This window comes from Hemicordylus capensis, chromosome 4 (assembly GCF_027244095.1).
Source record: "Hemicordylus capensis ecotype Gifberg chromosome 4, rHemCap1.1.pri, whole genome shotgun sequence".
Taxonomy (NCBI): domain Eukaryota; kingdom Metazoa; phylum Chordata; class Lepidosauria; order Squamata; family Cordylidae; genus Hemicordylus; species Hemicordylus capensis.
Window position 1 is genome coordinate 289503197 of NC_069660.1, and position 20029 is coordinate 289523225.

At 42.0% G+C, this 20029-nt stretch overlaps 1 protein-coding gene across 3 annotated transcripts in view; it reads right to left on the reverse strand.

Annotated features, from left to right (window-relative positions):
• DPYS (dihydropyrimidinase) overlaps window positions 1–20029 on the reverse strand; it is a 90067-nt gene that overhangs the window by 9041 nt on the left and 60997 nt on the right. For all 3 annotated transcript variants that reach the window (XM_053250690.1, XM_053250689.1, XM_053250688.1), the window contains exon 8: window positions 213–420. In XM_053250690.1, the coding sequence (XP_053106665.1) occupies window positions 213–420 (208 nt within the window). The remainder of the gene's footprint in view (window positions 1–212; window positions 421–20029) is intronic.

Consider the following 20029-nt stretch of genomic DNA (forward strand, 5'->3'; position numbering starts at 1 on the left):
GCATAAGAATTGTGGATACATATGAATGGCTTATTTGGACTTGCTTCAGTTTGGTAATTTGCTCCCCTTTTGTTCAAGGAAAGAAAATACTGCAACTTCAAACAAGGCTCAGGATTCACACAACAGCTTGTAGAAATATCAATCAATCAATCAATCAATTTATTTCGGTCATAGACCAGTTCAATGCTTGTAGAAATAAGATTTTTAATAACCTGGTCCCGCTGCCTGATCCGTTTGTACACATATTCAGGGAATGGTTCACGGGGAATATATTTTCCTTCTCCTGCTGCAACATGGAAGACTCCACCTTGATAAACGACTTTGCCACGTGAAATGGTCACGACTGGTACCCCGTGGCAGACCATGCCTTCAAATATATTAAAGTCATTGGCTTGATGATGCGTCTTTGCCGAGATAGTCCTATGTTAGGAAAGAAGAACAAACAATGATCTAAATCGTTACTTTGAGTCTGAAGGCACATGATACCTTACTGACAATAAGCAGGGTTGGGTCTGATCAGTTCCTGGATGGAAGACGGCCTGCAAACCTTTGAGTTTCACCATTGAAGAAAGGTGGGATGGAATCACACACACAAAAGTTAATCCAGATTTCGAAATCTTCTGGGATACAAAGTTGTTATTGTTGTTGTTGTTGTTATTTCTATACCACCCTTCCAAAAATGGCTTAGAGCGGTCTACACAGAGAAATATTAAATGAATAAGATGGCTTCCTATCCCCAAAGGGCTCACATTCTAAAATGAAACATAAGATAGACACCAGCAACAGTCAATGGAAGTCCTGTGCTGGGGGTAGATAGGGCCAGTTACTCTCCCCCTGCTAAATAAAGAGAGTCACCACGTTAAAAGGTGCCTCTTTGCCCAGTTCTCAGGTCCCTTCAGGTGTAGCAGGAGCTCCCAACTTTTGATCACCTGGGGCTGTTACACTACAACTCCCATCATCACCAACCACAAGGCTGAGAACTCCTGGGCTGCAGCAACATTTGCATAATGGTCATTCTGGCCCTCTGCTATTGTCACAGTGGTGAGTAATGCCAGATGTCAAAGACTGCAGGGTAATTATTTATAAAATCCTCAGGGAAGAGAACATTCAAAAGCCCTGGCCTATTAAATTTATGGATTTCGAAACAATACAAAGTGAGTCAACAAACAAACCCCCAGTGTATCATTAAAAAGTTGGGAGAGTTAGAAGACTTACAGCTCATTGCTCCAAGTCTTACGCCAGCCTGCACAGACAAATGAGCAGAGATGCTTTGTACAAAGATAGCACACTGGTCCACCCAGCAAAGCATTATATATCTATGGCTCTCGATGGTCTCAGGTAGGCATTTATCCAGCCTGCTACCTGAAATCTTCTCAATGGAGCAGTTTAGGAGAACTCAGGACCTTCTGCAAGCAAGGTGTGTGGGGGATGGGGCCATAGGTCAGTGGCCGAATATTTGCTTTGCCTGCAGAAAGTCCCAGGTTCAATTCTTGGCATCTCCAAGTAGGGCTGGGAAGTACTCCTGCTTGAAACCTTGGAGAGCCACTGCCAGTCAGTGTAGCCCAGGTCCCCAGATGTTATTGGTCTTCAACTCCCATAATCCCCAACCAAAGGCCATTGAGGCGGGGGATTATGAGAGTTGAAGTCCAATAATATCTGTGGACCCAACATTGAGAAACCCTAGTGTAGACAATACTGAGCTAGCTGGACTCTGACACGGTATAAGTAACTCCCTGTGTTTTTTCCTATGATGGTGGTCCCTCTTCAAAAATAAGTTGAAAAATCTTACATGTTTCACTGCTGCTCATGGGATTATGAAGAATGGCAGCTAGTGGACAGAATGAAAATGAATAGGCTGCCCTTCTGAGGCTTGCACCTCTTTAGAGGTGCAAGACCTATTAGGATGGTACGCCCAAGAAGGCTAATGGATCCTCTAAGATAGGGATCCTCAACGTTGGCCCCCAGATGTTCTTGGATTTCAGCTCCCATAATCCCCAGCCAAAGGCCACTGGGCCTGGGGATTATGGGAGTTGAAGTCCAAGAACATCTGGGGGCCCAACATTGAGGATCCATGCTCTAGGATTCCAAGAGGCATTGGAGGGTTTCTGAGTTGGTTCTGCTGGTGATTCTGCTGATGCCCTGGTGGAGACCTGGAACAGGGAGCTTACCAGGGCAGTAGACACTATGGCCTCTAAGCATCCCTTACATTCAGCACCAAAAATGGCTCCATGGTACACTGAAAAGCTACAGGAGGTGAAGCAGCAAGGAAGAAGACTAGAGTGTAAGTTGAGGGAGACTCAACTTGAATCTGACAAGACACAACAGAAAGCCTATCTGAAGGCTTATTCAGTGGCAATGTGTACAGCGAAGAAGCAATTCTATTCTCACATATTGCATCTGCAAGTTCACATCCAGCAGAGTTGTTCAGGTTGTGAGGGGATTTACTCAGGTTCCCTCCTCTCTGAACTTAGATCTGGATTTTTCATCAGCCCGCTGTGATGCTTTTAACAACCTTTTTTTGTGGATAAAATATATCACATGTAAGGCAACTTGGACTCCATGGTTTTGGCGAAGTCATCTGAAATTGGTATAGAAATTGAATAAATAATTGTAGAAGTGTCCAGTAACTCCGCTGGTTCAATTAGAATGTATCAGTTTCAGTTTGTGACTCCTGAGGATGTGGACAAGCTCCTTGGAGGTATTTGGTGTACCACTTGTCCTTTGGATCCATGCCCAACCTGGATTATAACATCTAGCAGGAGGTTGTTAGAGATGGCCTAGTAGATATCATAAATGACTTGCTGAGGGAGGGCAGGGTGCCTCCATGTTTGAAGGAGGCAGTTATGAGACCTTTACTTAATAAGTCTGCCCTAGAGCCCTCAGTGATGGATAATTATAGGCCAGTCTCCAACCTCCCTTGGGTGGACAAGGTAATTGAGAGGTGGCTGATCAACTCCAGGCAATTTGTAAGATACTGATTATCCATTTCAGACTGGCTTTAGAGCAGGCTATGGGGTGGAGATAGCTTTGATCAGCCTGAGAGATTATCTCTACCAGGGAACGGACAGAGGGAGTGCAACTCTGCTGGTTCTTTTGGACCTTTCTGTGGCTTTCGATACTATCGACTATAGTAGCCTTCTGGATCATCAGAGGGATTTGGGAGTAGGTGGTACTGCTTTGCAGTGGTTCCGTTCCTATCTCTCTGGTAGATTCCAGATGGTGTATCTTGGGGATAGTTGCTCTCCGAGAGCTCTTGTAAGGTGTTCCTCGGGGCTTCATCCTGTCTCCAATGCTTTTTAGCATCTACAGGAGAGGAGAGCTGGTCTAGGAGAGGAGAGCTGGTCTTGTGGTAGCAAGCATGACATGTCCCCTTAGCTAAGCAGGGTCTACCCTGGTTGCATATAAAAGGGAGACTAGAAGTGTGAGCACTGTAAGATATTCTCCTTAGGGGATGGAGCCGCTCTGGGATGAGTAGAAGGTTCTAAGTTCCCTCCCTGGCTTCTCCAAGATAGGGCTGAGAGAGATTCCTGCCTGCAACCTTGGAGATGCCGCTGCCAGTCTGTGAAGACAATACTGAGCTAGATGGACCAATGGTCTGACTCAGTATATGGCAGCTTCCTATGTACCTATGTTCCTACATGAAACAGCTGGGTGAGATCGTCAGGAGATTTGGAGTAGGCCATTAGCAATATGTTGATGACACCAAAATCTATTTCTCCATGACATCATCATCAGGAAATGGCTTAACTCCCCTAAATGCCTGTCTACAGGCAGTAACGGACTGGATGAGGGATAATAAATTGAAGCTGAATCCAAGCAAGATGAAAGTACTCATGGTAAGGGGTCATTCTTCGAGAGACAAGATAGATCTTCCTGTTCTGGATGGGGTTGCACACCCCACAAAGGAACAGGTATGTTGCTTGGGAGTGCTTCTGGATTTAAGCCTCACTCCAGGTTCTCAGGTTAAGGCTATGACCAGGAGCGCGTTCTATCAACTTCAGTTGATATTACAGCTGCATCCATTCCTTGAAGATAATGATCTCAGAACTGTGGTGCACTCTCTGGTAACCTCTAGGCTTGACTACTATAATGTGCTCTACTGCAATGTGTGGGGCTGCCTTTGTAGGTGGTTTGGAAACTTCAGTTGGTCCAAATGCAGTGGCTAGATTGGTCTCTGGAGTTTCTTAGAGAGACCATATTATGCCTGTTTTAAAGCAATTGCATTGGCTACCAGTAGGTTTCCACACAAAATACAAAGTGCTGGTAATTACCTTTAAAGCCCTAAATGGCTGAGGACTGGGGAACCTGGGAGAGCACCTTCTTCTGCACGATCCCCACCACACATTAAGATCATTGATCACCGTGACTCGGGAGTGAGCTTTCTCTGTAATTGCTCCTGGGCTATGGACCATTCCCTATAGACATTCTCTAGGGCCACTCTCTATAGACATGCATACTTTAACATCTTTATCACCCTTCAAAAGAGCCCTTAAGACACATTTTTGTCACCTAGTTTTTAGTAATCCTTGAATGTTTTAAAATGGCTGTTTAACAGTTTGTTTTACTTTGTCTTTATTGTGTTTATTTTTGGAGTCAGGTGGTATATAAATCAAACAAACAAATACATAAATACAAATAATAAATACATGCAAAATTTTTGGTCATCTTAGGAAAATGTGATGATTATCTGTATGTAATGTGTCATCTGGATCACTCAAATTTTTAAGGTGCAGTTTCAGCCTGCATCTCTTCATGTATGTAAATACATAGATATGAAATAATTTGATATATGTTCGATATAGTATGTACCTGGGTATGACTTATTATTATTAATTTTAAAAGCGGGGGGGAAGGAGCATCCTAGTTGGGACCAGCCCTTCTGGCTCCCAGGTAACAAGCAGAAAGTGATCCTAGACCTATGCAAGAGAAGCAGAGAAGCAAGAAAGAGCAGCCGCAGATTAAAAAGAAGCTTTGGTGCTTCTAGAGGGCCCAGCTCAATAAAGTTTCACATCAAACCGCTTTCTGTTATCTCTGACAACTTCATCACCGAAGAGCATTACCAGGAAGTGCCTGAAGGTTCCTGCAATTGCTTTGAATGTCTGACTGGTATTGATTGTTCAGCTAATGGCAAAAGCTTCTGAACTGCAGCTGCCAATTTATAATCCCTAGAGCCCGTTTCAACCATCTTTACCACTCATTTCTAGTGCACCTGAGCAAAAGGGGAATTCAGAAGTTGTGTGTGCCACGTCCTGGGTTTGTTGAAACTATTTTGTGTTTATCATCTATTTTGGAACTACCAAGTTTGGGCAGAAGGCCTGAAAAATGATTCTGAAGATTTCTTTCACAAATAAATGTAAGTATATGTTAGGCAGTACTTAAACAGATACATTACTTTATGACAAGAGACATTATAAGATAGAAACCTTTCCTGATTCCTTACCTCTCCAAAATTAATTACAGTGACTAAAAGTTAGCTACAATTGATCATCATTGATCGTCTCAGAATAACTCAAGAATATGAAGCATTTGCTGTTTGATTACATTTTTCTTCTATTTTATGTAGTGATATAGTACAGCTAATTTGAGGAAAGGCATTACCAGAATAGTAACATAATCGTGACCCGCTTAATGGCTGGAGATGCTGTGATAGGCATCTGTTCACTACACGCTCACTGCAAGAAAACAATTCATGTCCATTCCAAATCACAAAAATATTATTTATTATATTTATACACCACCTCAGACTTATATCTCTGGGCAGTTCACAACCTAAAACAAACAAGAATTGAAAAATTTAAACAGTTTAAACCACAATTCTAGTTAGAAGCTTGGGTGAATAAATGTGTTTTTAAAGGCTTTTAAAAAGCTGTCAGAAATGGTGAGACTCTTATTTCATCAGGGAGAGCATTCCAGAGTCTTGGGGCTGCAACAGAGAAAATGTTTTGTGTATAAACACAGGAAGCTGCCTTTTATGGAGACAGACCATTGGTCCATCTAGTGGACAGTGGCTTAAATGATGCATGTGTAGCGGATTAAAGTCTTTGTCTCAGAGCAGCTCATGTGAGGGGGGCGGGAATGCCGAGTCATCCATGGTGAGCTGCCTGGCTGGGCTTCTCATAAAACTAATCTATATTTCCAGTAGAATTAAAATGCTGCCACCACCATCCCTCTTACTGACAGAGCTTGAACCTGCCCTGGGCATGGGGTGGAAAACGATCTTTATTTTGCTATTGGATAAGTACAGACACCTTCCATGTGTAGACCTAAACATGATGAGAAAACTGATAGTGGCTGAGCGCTTGAGGACACTTTCGCACCAGAGAAATCCCCTTTCTGCCCTCCCATTTTCTTGAGTTAAAAAACAACTCTGAGACGCTTGTAAAAAGACAAGAACAAAAAACAGTTTTATTCCATTACTACAGACTGCTTCCACCTGAGGCTTTTATGTTTTAAATACACTAAAAAATACTTAGTAGGTTACAAAAATAGATTGTCTTAGGCTTCAGTTTAGGTTGCATTTAGGTATGCATAGATAATTAGAGTCTTTTGCAACACCCTAGTTGGCAGGAGCGTAGCAAAGTTGGAGTGGGCCCAGAGACAAGATTTTAAAATGTGCCCCCACACTGAAGCTCAGCTCATGAAGTAAAGAAATCTTAAATGAGGCTGAATAGTGGTAACAAATAGCATAGTAAAATGTGTGTGTGTGTATGTGCGTGTACACACACACACACACACACACACACACACTATATGTGCCACAATAGAACATCATCCTAAATTATTTTTTTAAAGGTTTTGTAAATTGTGGACGATGCAAGTTTAATGGTACTAGAGAAAGACATGCTGTTCTGGTAGCTCCAGGTCTTAACACTCACATCAATTTCTAAGGATGAATACAACTGAAGGAAGCTCGGGCGGGTGCGCAGCCAGGGGGGTCAGTCATGTGACTTGCCTCTGGGGGGCCCTCCAAGGCACTGGGCCCCCAGACAACTGTCTCCCCTTGCCCTATTACAGTCACGCCCCTGCTAGTTGGATTGAGCATAGGCTAGTGTTTCTTGTTTTAATTACATTGCAGGCAAACAATAATGGACAAGTATCAGGAATATGCAGAGCACACAGACAAAGAAAAATATTTCAAATGGAAAAATCTAACAAACTGTTCCCTATGTTGAATTCGCTTTTCCTTGAAAACTCACCCAACACCTGATGAGAATCAAGTTTCCTTCAATCCTGTCTCTCAGGGATCTGCAGTTATTCCATGAGAGAAACCTCCATGCTGGCTTTGACCATGAGGGAGCAAAAACTCCATGCCCCTCACTAAGCCTTTCTGCACACGCTTCTCCAGCACAGACTGGAGAATTCTTGTTCCCAGAATTCCCAGCAACTGCTCTCTAGGTCCCACCCACCTAGTATACTGATTGGCTGCCCTGGAGCTCAGCAACCTGTCAGTTGAGACAAGGTTCACTTCCTGTTAACTCTTTAAAGGGAGGGGAGGCTGATCACTACAGCATGGCATTCTGTGGGGTAGTGGTTAGAGTGCTGGACTAGGACTGGGGGGATCCAAATTCAAATCCCCACTCAGCCATGAAACCCACTGAGTGACTTTGGGCCAATCACATTTCTCCCAGCTTATACTACTTACATTGTTGTTGTGAGGATAAATATAATCATAAACACAACTTTGGGCTCCTTATCTATCTATCTATCTATCTATCTATTTATTCCATTTCTATACCGCCCTTCCAAAAATGGCTTAGGGCGATTGAGCCACTATTCCTTGGAGGAAGAGTGGGATATAAATGGTAAAATAAACTTGAATAAAAAATAACACTGTGCCCTGGGGCTGCTGTAGACTTCAAAGTAAGCCCTGACACTTTGTCCTGAAGCAGAGTTTCTGTAGGTTTCTCCACGGTATCAAATGGGGAAACCTGCATAGATGCTGTTTCCACATCTGTTGCTTCAGAACAGTGTCCTAGCTTGGCTTGGAAGTCCGCAGCAGCCTGGGAACACAGCATCACAGAGCTATAGGACTGTACATCATGCAAGCCAGTATTCTGTCTGTATATTCAAACTTGCTTCTTTAAGAGGAAATACCCAAGATTGAACCTGGGATAGTATGTGGTTTGCTTTGCTGTTGAACTACCAGCTTTTTCGTACACTTGTGCATAAAAGGCAGCCCATGTTCCTATATTATGTTATATACAATTATTATGTAGTATATTATACTATATACCACAACTGCCACAGAGATGCATGGAGGTTGGCTGAAGCCATGACGACATCATCCTAAAGGCATCGTGGTTCCTGGGGAGGGCAGCAATATACTAGATTTGCCTCAAAATTCACTTTAAGCTAAATCTGATGACAATTCCACACGAAAGTGGTTGCTTACAAGTCAGTAAAAGTTGGATGCAATTAAATCCCATTTAAATCTATGGCACCCAAGTTAGTCAAAACTAAGAGGCTCTACACACGATTTGTGTGTAGAGCCCAACCAGGATCTGCTGGGAGAGTGGGCTTAGCAGGCACTTAGCCCTGGGCAGCCAGACTGGCCACCCACATGATTACTGGCTCTGTCACGGAGCCACTAGGGGCAATGGGGATCAGAGGGCAGCCAGCCCCTGGAAGTTCCAGAATGCCCGGCATGAGTGCACGGGGCATTCTGGAGAGCCGCCAATGCCGGGAGGCTTGTTTTAGTGGTGACTCACCATCAGATGAATGGGGTTAGTGGGACATTGAAGGGAAGTTTGCTGCTGGGAGCTGTGTGGCTCCCGTGGCAGCACATGATGAGGAGAAACCACGCTAGGCTCCCTTAGCCCGGTTTCTCCTGTTTGTGAGAATAGCCGCAAAGTCTGCTCACAGTGGGATATCAGCATGATTCTAAACTGGCTTCCTCAGAAAGCAGTACGAGTGACTGTAGAATCTTGTGTGCCATTTATACAGAATAACTCCAGGCAGACACAGAGCTCTTAAAGCATTTTCAATGAGCAATGAGCACATTAAGTAAAGATAGTAAATACAACAGCTGGGTAGATTCAACATATTCCAATAGAGTGAAGCCTAACTGCAGATTCACAACAATTCAACATATCTAGCAGTGACTACAGTGTGAGTACTCCTAAGTAAATGTGCAGAGGTCTGTAGTTTAGTTATAGTTCAGGTTTGCTGGACTGTGCCCATTAACCATAGTTGAAATGTGCCATCAGAGCACAACAGAAATTCCTGCTGCTTCAGTTCTTTATAACTAAATAGCTGCTAAGCAAGATATTTAGCAAAGTGGGGGGAAAGAAGCAAAGCAAAACAAAAACAGGAGATAAAAAAAATAATGAGAGAAGGAAAAGCGGGGAAAGGAAGCTTGTACTGGGCACTAAGGATGAAGAAGGAGAAAAGGTAAGTGGTAGCTACCAAGGAATTAGAAATGTGAGCCTTGAGCTTCAAGTTGACAAGAAAATAATATGGCACTGCTCCCTTTAATTTACTAGGACTTTGCTCTCTGCAGAAAGTAGCTGACATTTTGTGCGAGACTCAGTATCAGAGACAAGGCACACTGTGTTCTCACAGAGACTTTGTGTTTTTTCCCTTCTTTGTTCTGCCTTTTATCTAGAATAAAAGGGCATGCATACAGAAAGCATATGATCTTTGTGTGAAAAAGATAAAAATGGCACCAACAAAATCTCCTTCATGAAAATCGCTATGGAAGAACTCGTAGAGAAGCAAGGCTACTAGGAAAAATCTCTTGCACTCATTTGCATGGTGAAATGAAATAGTAAAACTATAACAATTTATCTTCATTCTCTACATCTAGAAATGGTGGCAGACTAGCTTTTAAAAATATGATGGGATTACTAAAGCAGTTATATGTATAAAAACAGATTCCAGCCATTGTCCTATTCCCGTGTAAGATTACACACCAAAATCGTAGAGTGCTTGTGTGTATGAAAGCTTATGAGGCTGCTCTCACGAGCCTTTGCTGCCTGTGTGAACTGCTGGCATCTGCATGGATCCCAGCGGTTCTGCAGCGCTAAACCCAGCACTGAAGCCTGGCCCTTAGCCGAGGTTAAGGGCACAAACACATCAACCTGACTCCTGGGAGTGTGTGTCAGTGGGAGCTGCTTGCAGCTCCCACTGACACAAAGACAGGCGCCTAGAGCACCTGTATCCTGGGGAAATCCTCCAGTGCACTGCAGTCCAGTGCACTGTGGGATTCTTGGAGTCTGGGACAATGAGTCCTTGCCTATGTTTACTCACGCTGCCAGGAGCAGCGCGGATAGTCATCCGTGCTGCCCTCGGCAGCGCTGGTCATCTGGGCTGAGAGCGCAGGGGCTCAGAGCGCTCATCTGGGAGAAGGTAGGTTGAAACCTGCCTTCCCCCCACCTGCCTGTGCATGCAGTTGTGTGAATAGCCTCCAAGTATAAATCTGTATTATGCCTATTGGTGATGTAACACATACAAAGACTTGTTATGCATATGTACAGTGCGTTATGTGCCGTGTGTTTAAAATAGTAGTGGCAGCAAAGATAAGGGCGAGGCTACTAAGGCTAAGCGCCAAGTCCCCACTCCCCAACATGTTCCCCGGTCCCCATGATACAACCACTGCACTTATTTTTGCAGCCATCATCCTCTGTACTACAACTAAATTAAAGCGCTCTCTACAAGGCATTGCAAGATCTGTTCCATATAGCAAGCTTTTCGAGATATACTGAATAGTATATACTTGGGGGAAAACGGGAAGATGTAACATCAGATATTAAAAGGAAATGGGAGAATGGGCAACAAGATGGCAAATGCGATTCAATGTTGAGAAGTGTAAAGTGATGCATATTGGGGCAAAAAAAAAAAACCCAATTTAAAGAGAAGGATCATTAATCAGTTGATATAAAAGGAACTTCTTGGGACTTCTCCAAGGAGGCCATTACAAATGAATACAGAAGACACACACTCACTAGAGAGACAATCACTGAGAGTCTGTGCTCAAGGATGTAGGAGAGAAGATATAAATTGTACTCATAAACTGGAGTCAATTTTGCAAAGACAGCACAGAATTAAGCAGGTTTCTCTCTCTTCAGCATGGGTTTGCTTCTTTTTAAACAGGAAGCATTTGCTTCTTTGTAGACTGCTGCAACATCAAAGTGATGGCTTGCTTGTGCGAAGCTCCCTTATATAAATTCAGACCACAGATTCACCTAGCTCAGTTTTGTCTACACTGACCAGCAGTAGTGCATCATTCTTCCCCAGCTCCTTATCTGGAGATGGCAGGGATTGAACCTGAAACCTTCTGCATGCAAAGTAGTCTACTACTGATCCTTCCCCACTATGGGATTTTGTTTGTCTCTCCCTGTAATTTCAAATATAATAATACTTATCAATGGAGACTGCTCACATATCTAGCTATTTGCAGCATTTGAAGGCAATCTTTGACACCATTGATCATGACTCACCATGGCTTAGGTTATCTAGCATCAATATCAGCAAACCTTTTTTGTTCTTTATTAGAGCACTTTACTCCAACACTTAGTGAAAGTGAAGATGTCCTCCCTAGGCTCTCTCACTGACCAAATTCCAACTGATAAGAGGAGTGAAGCAACAAGGACATGTATCAGTCCCTTTCCTTTAAAGTTTTTTCATTAATGACATAGTTTAGTTCATGGGGTCTGATAATTTTTTCTCCCCAACAGTCCGTGGAAGAAAGGTTCCCCTCATATTATATGCAGAGAACACAATCTTTCTTTCCTATACCAAAACAGGACTTATTAAGTTACTGGATAATTTGGAAGTACTGTATATTGCCAAAACAATGAACTAAGAATTAATTATGAAAAGACTAAACTGATAGAAATGGAATTAATCATCATCATCATCATCCTTGGGAAGGACTCAATGTCTGGATAAAACAAACCAGTCAATAACACCTGTCTGACTGTGTAAATTATTATTATTATTAATAATAATAATATATAAGGTAGCTATAAGGTAAAATGTAACCAACAAATGCAAGATCTAATAATAACACCAGAATTAATAAGTGAAAGAGCAAAGAAAATTAAAAATTGGACTGCACCAGGTGACGATGAACTGCATGGCTTTTGGCTTAAACACCTAACAAGCCTTCATAAACAACTCTCAAAACAGTTCAATCATATTTTTCAAGGACGTGATATTGAACGATGGCTAACAACTGGGAAAACTCATCTCATAATGAAAGACCCAGCAAAAGGTGCAGTTCCAAGTAATTATAGACCGATAACTTGCCTGCCAATCATTTTCAAATTATTAACTGGAATAATAGCAGATGAAGTAATGCAACACTTATTAACTAATAAACAGCTTCCAGCTGAACAGAAAGGAAATTGCCCGAACATCAGAGGCACAAAAGACCAGCTGCTGATTGACAAAATGATTTTAGAAAATTGCAATAGAAGAAAAACAAATCTAAGTGTTGCATGGATTGACTACAAGAAAGCCTTCGACTCATTACCTCACACATGGATACTAAAATGTTTAGAAACAACTGGTGTCAGCAAAAATATTCAGATATTTATTTAAAAAGCAGTGAGCATGTGGAGTACACAGTTAACAATCAATGGTGAGACACTTGGACAGGTCAGCATTAGAAGAGGTATTTTCCAAGGGGACTCACTATCCCCTCTGTTGTTTGTAATTGCCATGACCCCACTTTCACAAATACTAAACAAAACAGGCCTCGGATACCAAACATCTAAAACATCAAGTCAAATCAACCATCTGCTGTACATGGACGATCTGAAGCTATATGGAAAGTCCCAGTCAGAAATCGAATCACTGCTAAACACTGTCTGTATATCCAGTAGCGATATAGCAATGGAATTTTGACTAGACAAGTGTGCTGCATTAATAATGAACAGAGGGAAAATAACAAAAACAGAAGGAATAGAACTGCCCAATGGAAGCAAGATCAAGAACCTGGAAGAGAAAGAACATTACAAATACTTGGGCATTCTCCAGGCTGGTAACATTGCACACACTGCAGTTAAATGAAAAATTGGAAGTGAATACATCAGGAGAGAGAAAAATCCTCAAGTCCAAACTCAATGGCAGGAACACCACACAAGCCATAAACACCTGGGCTATACCTGTTATCAGATACACTGCAGGAATAATAGACAGGACCCAGGCAGAGCTAGACACACTAAATCGTAAGACCAGGAAAATCATGACCATCAATCATGCTCTGTACCCCCGCAGTGATGTCGATAGGCTATACTTCCCTCGCAGCTCTGGTGGAAGAGGAATGTTGCAAGTCCATCAAACAGTAGAGGAGGAGAAAAGGGGCCTAGAAGAATATATAAACAACACTAAAGAAGATGCACTTAAAATGGTCAATAATGAGAAGCTATTCAACACCAATGAAACAAAGCAGGCCTACAAGAAAGAACAATTCAAGAAGCGAGCAGAAAAATGGAAAAATAAGCCCCTGCATGGTCAATATTTGCACAATATAAGTGGAAAGTCAGACATCACCAAGACCTGGCAATGGCTTAAGAATGTCAACTTGAATAAAGAAACAGAGGGTTTAATGCTGGCTGTGCAAGAACAGGCACTAAGAACAAATGCAATAAGAGCAAAAGTCGAAACATCCACCACAAACAGCAAGTGCCGCCTTTGTAAAGAAGCAGATGAAACAGTGGACCACCTATCAGCTGTTATAAAAAGATTGCACAGACTGACTACAAACAAAGGCATGACAAGGTAGCAGGGATGATACACTGGAACATCTGAAAAAAATACAAGCTACCTGTAGCCAAAGATTGGTGGGACCATAAAATTGAAAAAGTTGTAGAAAATGAAGATGCAAAAATATGATGGGACTTCCAACTACAGACAAACATCTGCCACACACTACACCAGATATAACTGTAGTCGAGAAGAAAGAAAAACAAGTTAAAATAATCGACATAGCAATACCAGGGGATAGCAGAATAGAAGAAAAAGAAATAAGAAAAATCACAAAATACAAAGATCTACAAATTGAAATTGAAAGGCTGTGGCAGAAAAAGACCAAAATAATCCCAGTGGTAATTGGCACCCTAGGTGCAATTCCAAAACAACCTGAAGAGCACCTCAACACCATAGGGGCCACAGAAATCTGTTACAGGTTGTTGATTTTTACCGACAATAGGTAAAACAGCAGAGCACTAAGGAATGAGCACACACTCCAGTTACAGAGTAGGTAGCAGAGGATGGTTTGGATATTGCAGCTATTTAGAGAAAACACATGGAGACCCTTGTATGACTAAACACTAAACATTTATTGGTTAAATACACTTAGACAGGAAAGACCTACATCTAATCTAAAGGACTACATAGTGGATAGGTAAGGAGAGAGAGAGATATGTTTCCATCTGCTCTCTAGGAGGAAAGGAAGGATTGTGACTCAGTACAGGAAGTGCTGCAGAGTCAGTTCAGGGGTCATAGAGTAGGGACAGATAGGGAGACCCTGACTCACTGTCTCTACTCCCAATGCTCCTAGTGGTCATTAGGACAGTTGGTGCAAAAGGTCGATACATTGGAACTTCATCTCCAACAAAATCACCATCAGCCAATTACAAAAAGCAACTTTACTGGGAGCAGCCTATATTTTGTGACGATATCTATAATAACCAACAGTATTGATGATAAAATTCAGCCATCCCAGGTCCTTGGGAAGGACTCGATGTCTGGATAAAACAAACCAGTCAATAACACCTGTCTGACTGTGTAAACAAGAAATAATAATATAATAATAACTTGTGGAGGTGGCATTAAAAAACCAACCATAAATGGCACATTAAGCAAAATGAGATTGAGCAGGTTTCAACAGGTACCGTTATATGGGCATACTGTTTGCTGCCTCTTTATCTTGGCAACCTCATATAAAAGCTATTAAACTCAAAGATGACCAAATAGTGAGAGGGGTTATTAAATTTGGAACACTGCTAAGGGAAGACAGGTCCATCCTATTTTGAATCCAATAAACACAAAGATTCAGCCCCAGATATTTTATGGATGAGAAATACAGGGCCTCCAAAATTCTGAAGAGCTGGATTGTATCCAGAAAAGAAATCTTAAGAATGATATTGGGAGTTTCTAAATGCACTCCAGCACAGTATTTACATTTGGAAACAGGATCATATGTGTGGTCCAATAAGATCTATCAGCAAGCTAACTTCTGGATAAAGCTTAAGCAAATGCCAGAGTCTTGCCTTGAAAATGTTATTTAGAATAGCAAATTTACAGTCCACAGGAGAGGAAATCTTGGCATCAAAATATGATAAGTATACTCCAGAGATTTGGTTTTTCAGAAGTATATAAACACATATTTTTTCAGAGTAATTACATACAATTAATGGTCACTTAAACAGGCAATGAGGAAGGTCTTCCACCTCATCCATTAAGTGCCCATTAAGTGTCTCATTGTATATAACTGACACAAGAAAAACATCTTGCCAGTTTACTAGAAAATTGCACCAATTGGTCAGTATGTAAGAAAACAGATTACCTTCTTTCAATAAAGACCTAGAGATACCGAAATGGAACTAGCAATGGCCAGAATACATTTTATTAAGGTAAAGGTGGAGCCTTCTGGTTTGGTTGAGTATGATTTTATTTTGCTTTTTTAGATTTCCAGTTTTATAAATTACCACTAACATTAAATGCTTTTAGAAGGAATCTAGAATTGATTTAATGTACTACTCCTTCCAGAATATTTATTATTATTATTATTATTATTATTATTATTATTATTATTATTATTACATTTTATATCCTGCTCTTCCTCCAAGGAGCCCAGAGTGGTGTACTACATACTTAAGTTTCTCTTTCACAACAACCCTGTGAAGTAGGTTAGGCTGAGAGAGAAGTGACTGGCCCAGAGTCACCCAGCAAGTATCATGGCTGAATGGGGATTTGAACCCGGGTCTCCCGGTCCTAGTCCAGCACTCTAACCACTACACCACACTGGCTCTTAGAATCTGATGTCTAGCTAACTAGTTTAATTTTATTATATGGTACATATAATGTGATGACTTTGGTTATAAGCAATAAAAAGATGATAATGACAGTCAGCTGCCAGTCAGAAACTGAATAATTCAGAGATGTGTGTGTGCGTGTGCGCACATGTGTTGTATCTGTCTGTCTGTATAGGTAGATTCCATCGTGTCCAGAGAGGACATTTCCTCCCTGAGGCCATAAAATTATTCTCTGCTAAGCCATTAGCACAACTCTTATTTGGAGCGCAATTGGGTCCATATTCCAATTTTGGCCCGCTTGAAAGAGTTCAATCTGGATTACTAAACACTCTTTTTACCACACCTAGATGTGTCACAAATGCTGTATTGAGAATGGAAGAAGGTATGATTAGAGTTGAAGCTAGAGTTTGGATGGCCGCTATTTTCTTCTGGCTTAGGATCAATTTTATCCCTATAGGACTGACATCTTTAATTATGTTGGATAATTTTCAATCTACTTGGCAGAAGGGCATAAAGCACAAATTACTCTCTTATGGCTTCTCCTGATTTTCTACTCTCCATGGGCCATGAAAAGTCTAAAGATATCATCCAACAGTGTATATTCAATACTGAACTGCAGAGTGATTTAAGTTTGCTGCCTAGTTTCTGTAGGCGGCTGAGGGAACTTTCTAGACATGTACCAGCATCCTATCTATCAGCTCTCACCTACCCAAAATATTGCTGTGCTTTTTATAGGGCCCGTTATAATGCCCTTCCCTCAGCACCATTAGAAGGTAGATTCCAGCATATAGCTGTTTTGCAACGCCAATGTCCTTGCAGCTCTGGTGAGATTGAGTCAACAACATATAACCTTCTCTGATGTTGCTTTTATCGCGATCTGAGGCTAGGCTTGATTTTACCAATACTAACAAAATTTCCAGGTTATCTTTTAGATGATAGAGACCCGTCTGTGACTTATAAAGTAGCTAAATTCTGCTTTTTAGCTTCTAGGGCTTGTTGTATTCTTGCTTCCACTTAGACTATATTGGTCAGAAATGTACAAATACCTTGCGCATCTGTAACTGTATCTTTTTCTTTTCTGTTCTGTTGCTGGTCATTGATGGTAAGAAAGATCTGACACTATCTGTATAGGCAGCAGGACAAAACAAACAAACAAACAAACAAACAAACAATGTGGTGGCAAAGCCTCAGACTGATCCTCAAACACAGAAAGTTTATTGAAATGTAGTGCATACTCAACACAATTAGACAAGTCTTCGTTAGGGCAGGACCACCACATGGTTTTATGCTGTTTTCTTGATCTGAATTGTCCCCAAATTGTTCCATTAACCCCACCCCCACCCCCCACATTTTCTTAGAGTGATTGCTTCACTATCCACCCCTCTCAGTTTTAAAAATGTGTTTCCATTGTTTACTGTTTTTGCAGGGCTCTTTCATTATTCCCTCATCATTAAAATAGATCTTAGTATGGAGTAAACATGCAAAAGACTGTAGTGTTAGGGAGCTGCCGCAGACACAAAAGACGCTCAACAAGCCAGCAATCTTTGCTCTGAATGTGGGCCAATTTAGCCATGCAGGCAGCTGGGCTTGCTATGGTGGCTCAGTTCGCTCTCACAGCTCAGTAGAAAGGCAAAGAGTGTTGCTGGGAAGAGTCAAGTGTGCCATTTGAAATATGCTGTGATGTGTGCCAGGATTTTACCCTGTTGTAATAGGGACATCAAAGTCTAATGACTCAGAACACACTCAAGGGAGTGCTTTCCCCAAAAAACCAAGAGTACATACTCTTCTATATACCTGAACATTTGGATATATTTAAACATACAAGAGGGGAAACAAAGAAAAGGAAAAGAAAGGTACATTCCCCAGGCCAAAAAGAGGTGGCCTGCATGTGAAAACCAGATGCTTAGGGGCCTATTTTCAAATGGTCATAGCTCAGTCATTTCTCAACGGATTTGCACCAAATGTGGAAAGGTGGAGGCGCTCATTCCTGGTGCCCCGTGTCAAACTTCCAGATAGATTGGACAGCTGAACTGGATGTTATGGCCAATGGAATGTTCAGAGTAGGAGGAGGACCGAAGCAGGTTTTACATCTACGGCTATGAATATTTATATACTGCTTTTCAACAGAAGTTCTCAAAATGGCTTACCTTAAAATACTATGCCGAATATTTAGATATCACTTCCCAACAATATTTAGGTATCATTTCTATCTAAACTGTTCAAAGCAGTTTAGACAGAATAAATTAACAAATAATAAGATGGTTCCTTGTCTCCAAAGGGTTCACAATCTAAAGAGAAACATAAGGAGGTCATTCACACAATCAAAAACTGTGTTCTACTCAAATTTGGGAGCTGTGTGTGCTCCCAATTTTCGGTTGTGTGGAAGCAGGGTTAGAAGAAAACCTGGATAGAACTGATTGTGTAAGCAAGGTAGGAGGAAAATCTACCCAGGTTTCCCTCCTATCTTGCTTCCACACAACAGAGCTATTCTGACGATCAGTGGAAAGCGGGCTAAGGGTGCTTAGGCCGCTTTCCACCGATCGTGAGACTCACCGGGCTCGCAGCTGAGCCCAGTTGAGTCAAAGCGGGTTACCCACTTTTGTAGCCCTCCCCTAAGACCGGGTTAGCAGAGTGAGTGCTCCGCTAACCCGGGCTTCCCGATTGTGAGTAGCTGCGGTGCGGCTCCACATCGCTGCTACTCACAAGTAGATCCCCAGAGGGGAGGTGAAAAGCCGCCTCCTGGCTCCGGGGGTCTCCTCAGTATGCCCTGCACACTTGCGCAGGGCATACTGGAGCTTCTGGTGGCCATGCAGCCCCCGAACTCCCCAGCGGCCACCGGCTCCGTCACGGAGCTGGCAATCATGTGGGCGGCCGATATGGCTGCCCAGGTCTCCCGCCCTGATCGTCTGCGGGGAGAGCGGGCTTAGCCTGCTCTCCCTGCTTAGCTTCACAAACCAGTTCTCACTGATCGTGAAACCCGGCTCAATCACTTCTACCAAGGTTTCCCTCTAACCTTGCTTCCTCACAGCCGAAAATTGGGAGCACACACAGCTCCCAAACCCTGGTAGAACACAGTATTTGATCGTATGAATGACCTCAAGGTAGACATCTGCAACAACCACTGGAGGGATGCTGTGCTGGGGTTGGATAGGGCTGGTTCCTCTCCCCTGCTAAATTTTAAGAGAACAACCACTTTAAAAGATGCATCTTTGCTCAGTTAGTAGGGGGATCTCTCTTAACTCTTTTGACAGGCACTACCATGCCTATATAATCTGAAACAGAACAGTATCAAAACAGGCACAGAACAGTTCTGTATAAGAACTTTCCTTGTGAGTTACATTTGAACTAGGATGGTGGTGTCAGATTAACAGAAATGTCCGCATAACAACTGTCAAAGCAGAGGTTAAACAAAGTGAAATACAAAACCTCTCACACCCTCAGCATAATCTTCCTTATTTTTATGTTGTTCATCTGTCTGCATTCAATATATTTAAGGTGTCATGTATGTCAAAGTGTGTAAAAAAAACTGTTCTGCAATTCATAAATACTACAAAGCGAAGGGTTGTTTGATATCTAAGTGCTATTTAATGAATATTTCAGTACAGAGGCTTATAAAATATTCCTGAATTGGCAGAGAAAAGTAACTCCTATTTCTGTCATACATTTTAAAGTTGATTTCCAATACATCCTTCCTCAACTGAATTTAGCAAACAAAAAATCTGTTGTGTTAGTATACAATTAATTCAAAGTTACTGTTATAAATGAATTCTTCAGCCTAAATTGTATACTGTATGCACATTTTACAGAGCCTTTTGGGATTGTGATCCTAAGCACCTTTGCTTTGCATGCAGAAGGTTTCAATTTCAGCCCCACTTAAAGATCTTAGGTGACAGTGTTGGAAAAGGCCTCTACTGAGATCTTGGAGAGCCACTGCCACTCAGAGTCCCTGGTGTTGGGCTAGCATACTGCGTTGGGGGTAGGTTTGTTAAAGAGCCACCTAATGGTGCGGCAGGGAAGTAACTTGCCTAGGGAGCAAGAGGTTGCTG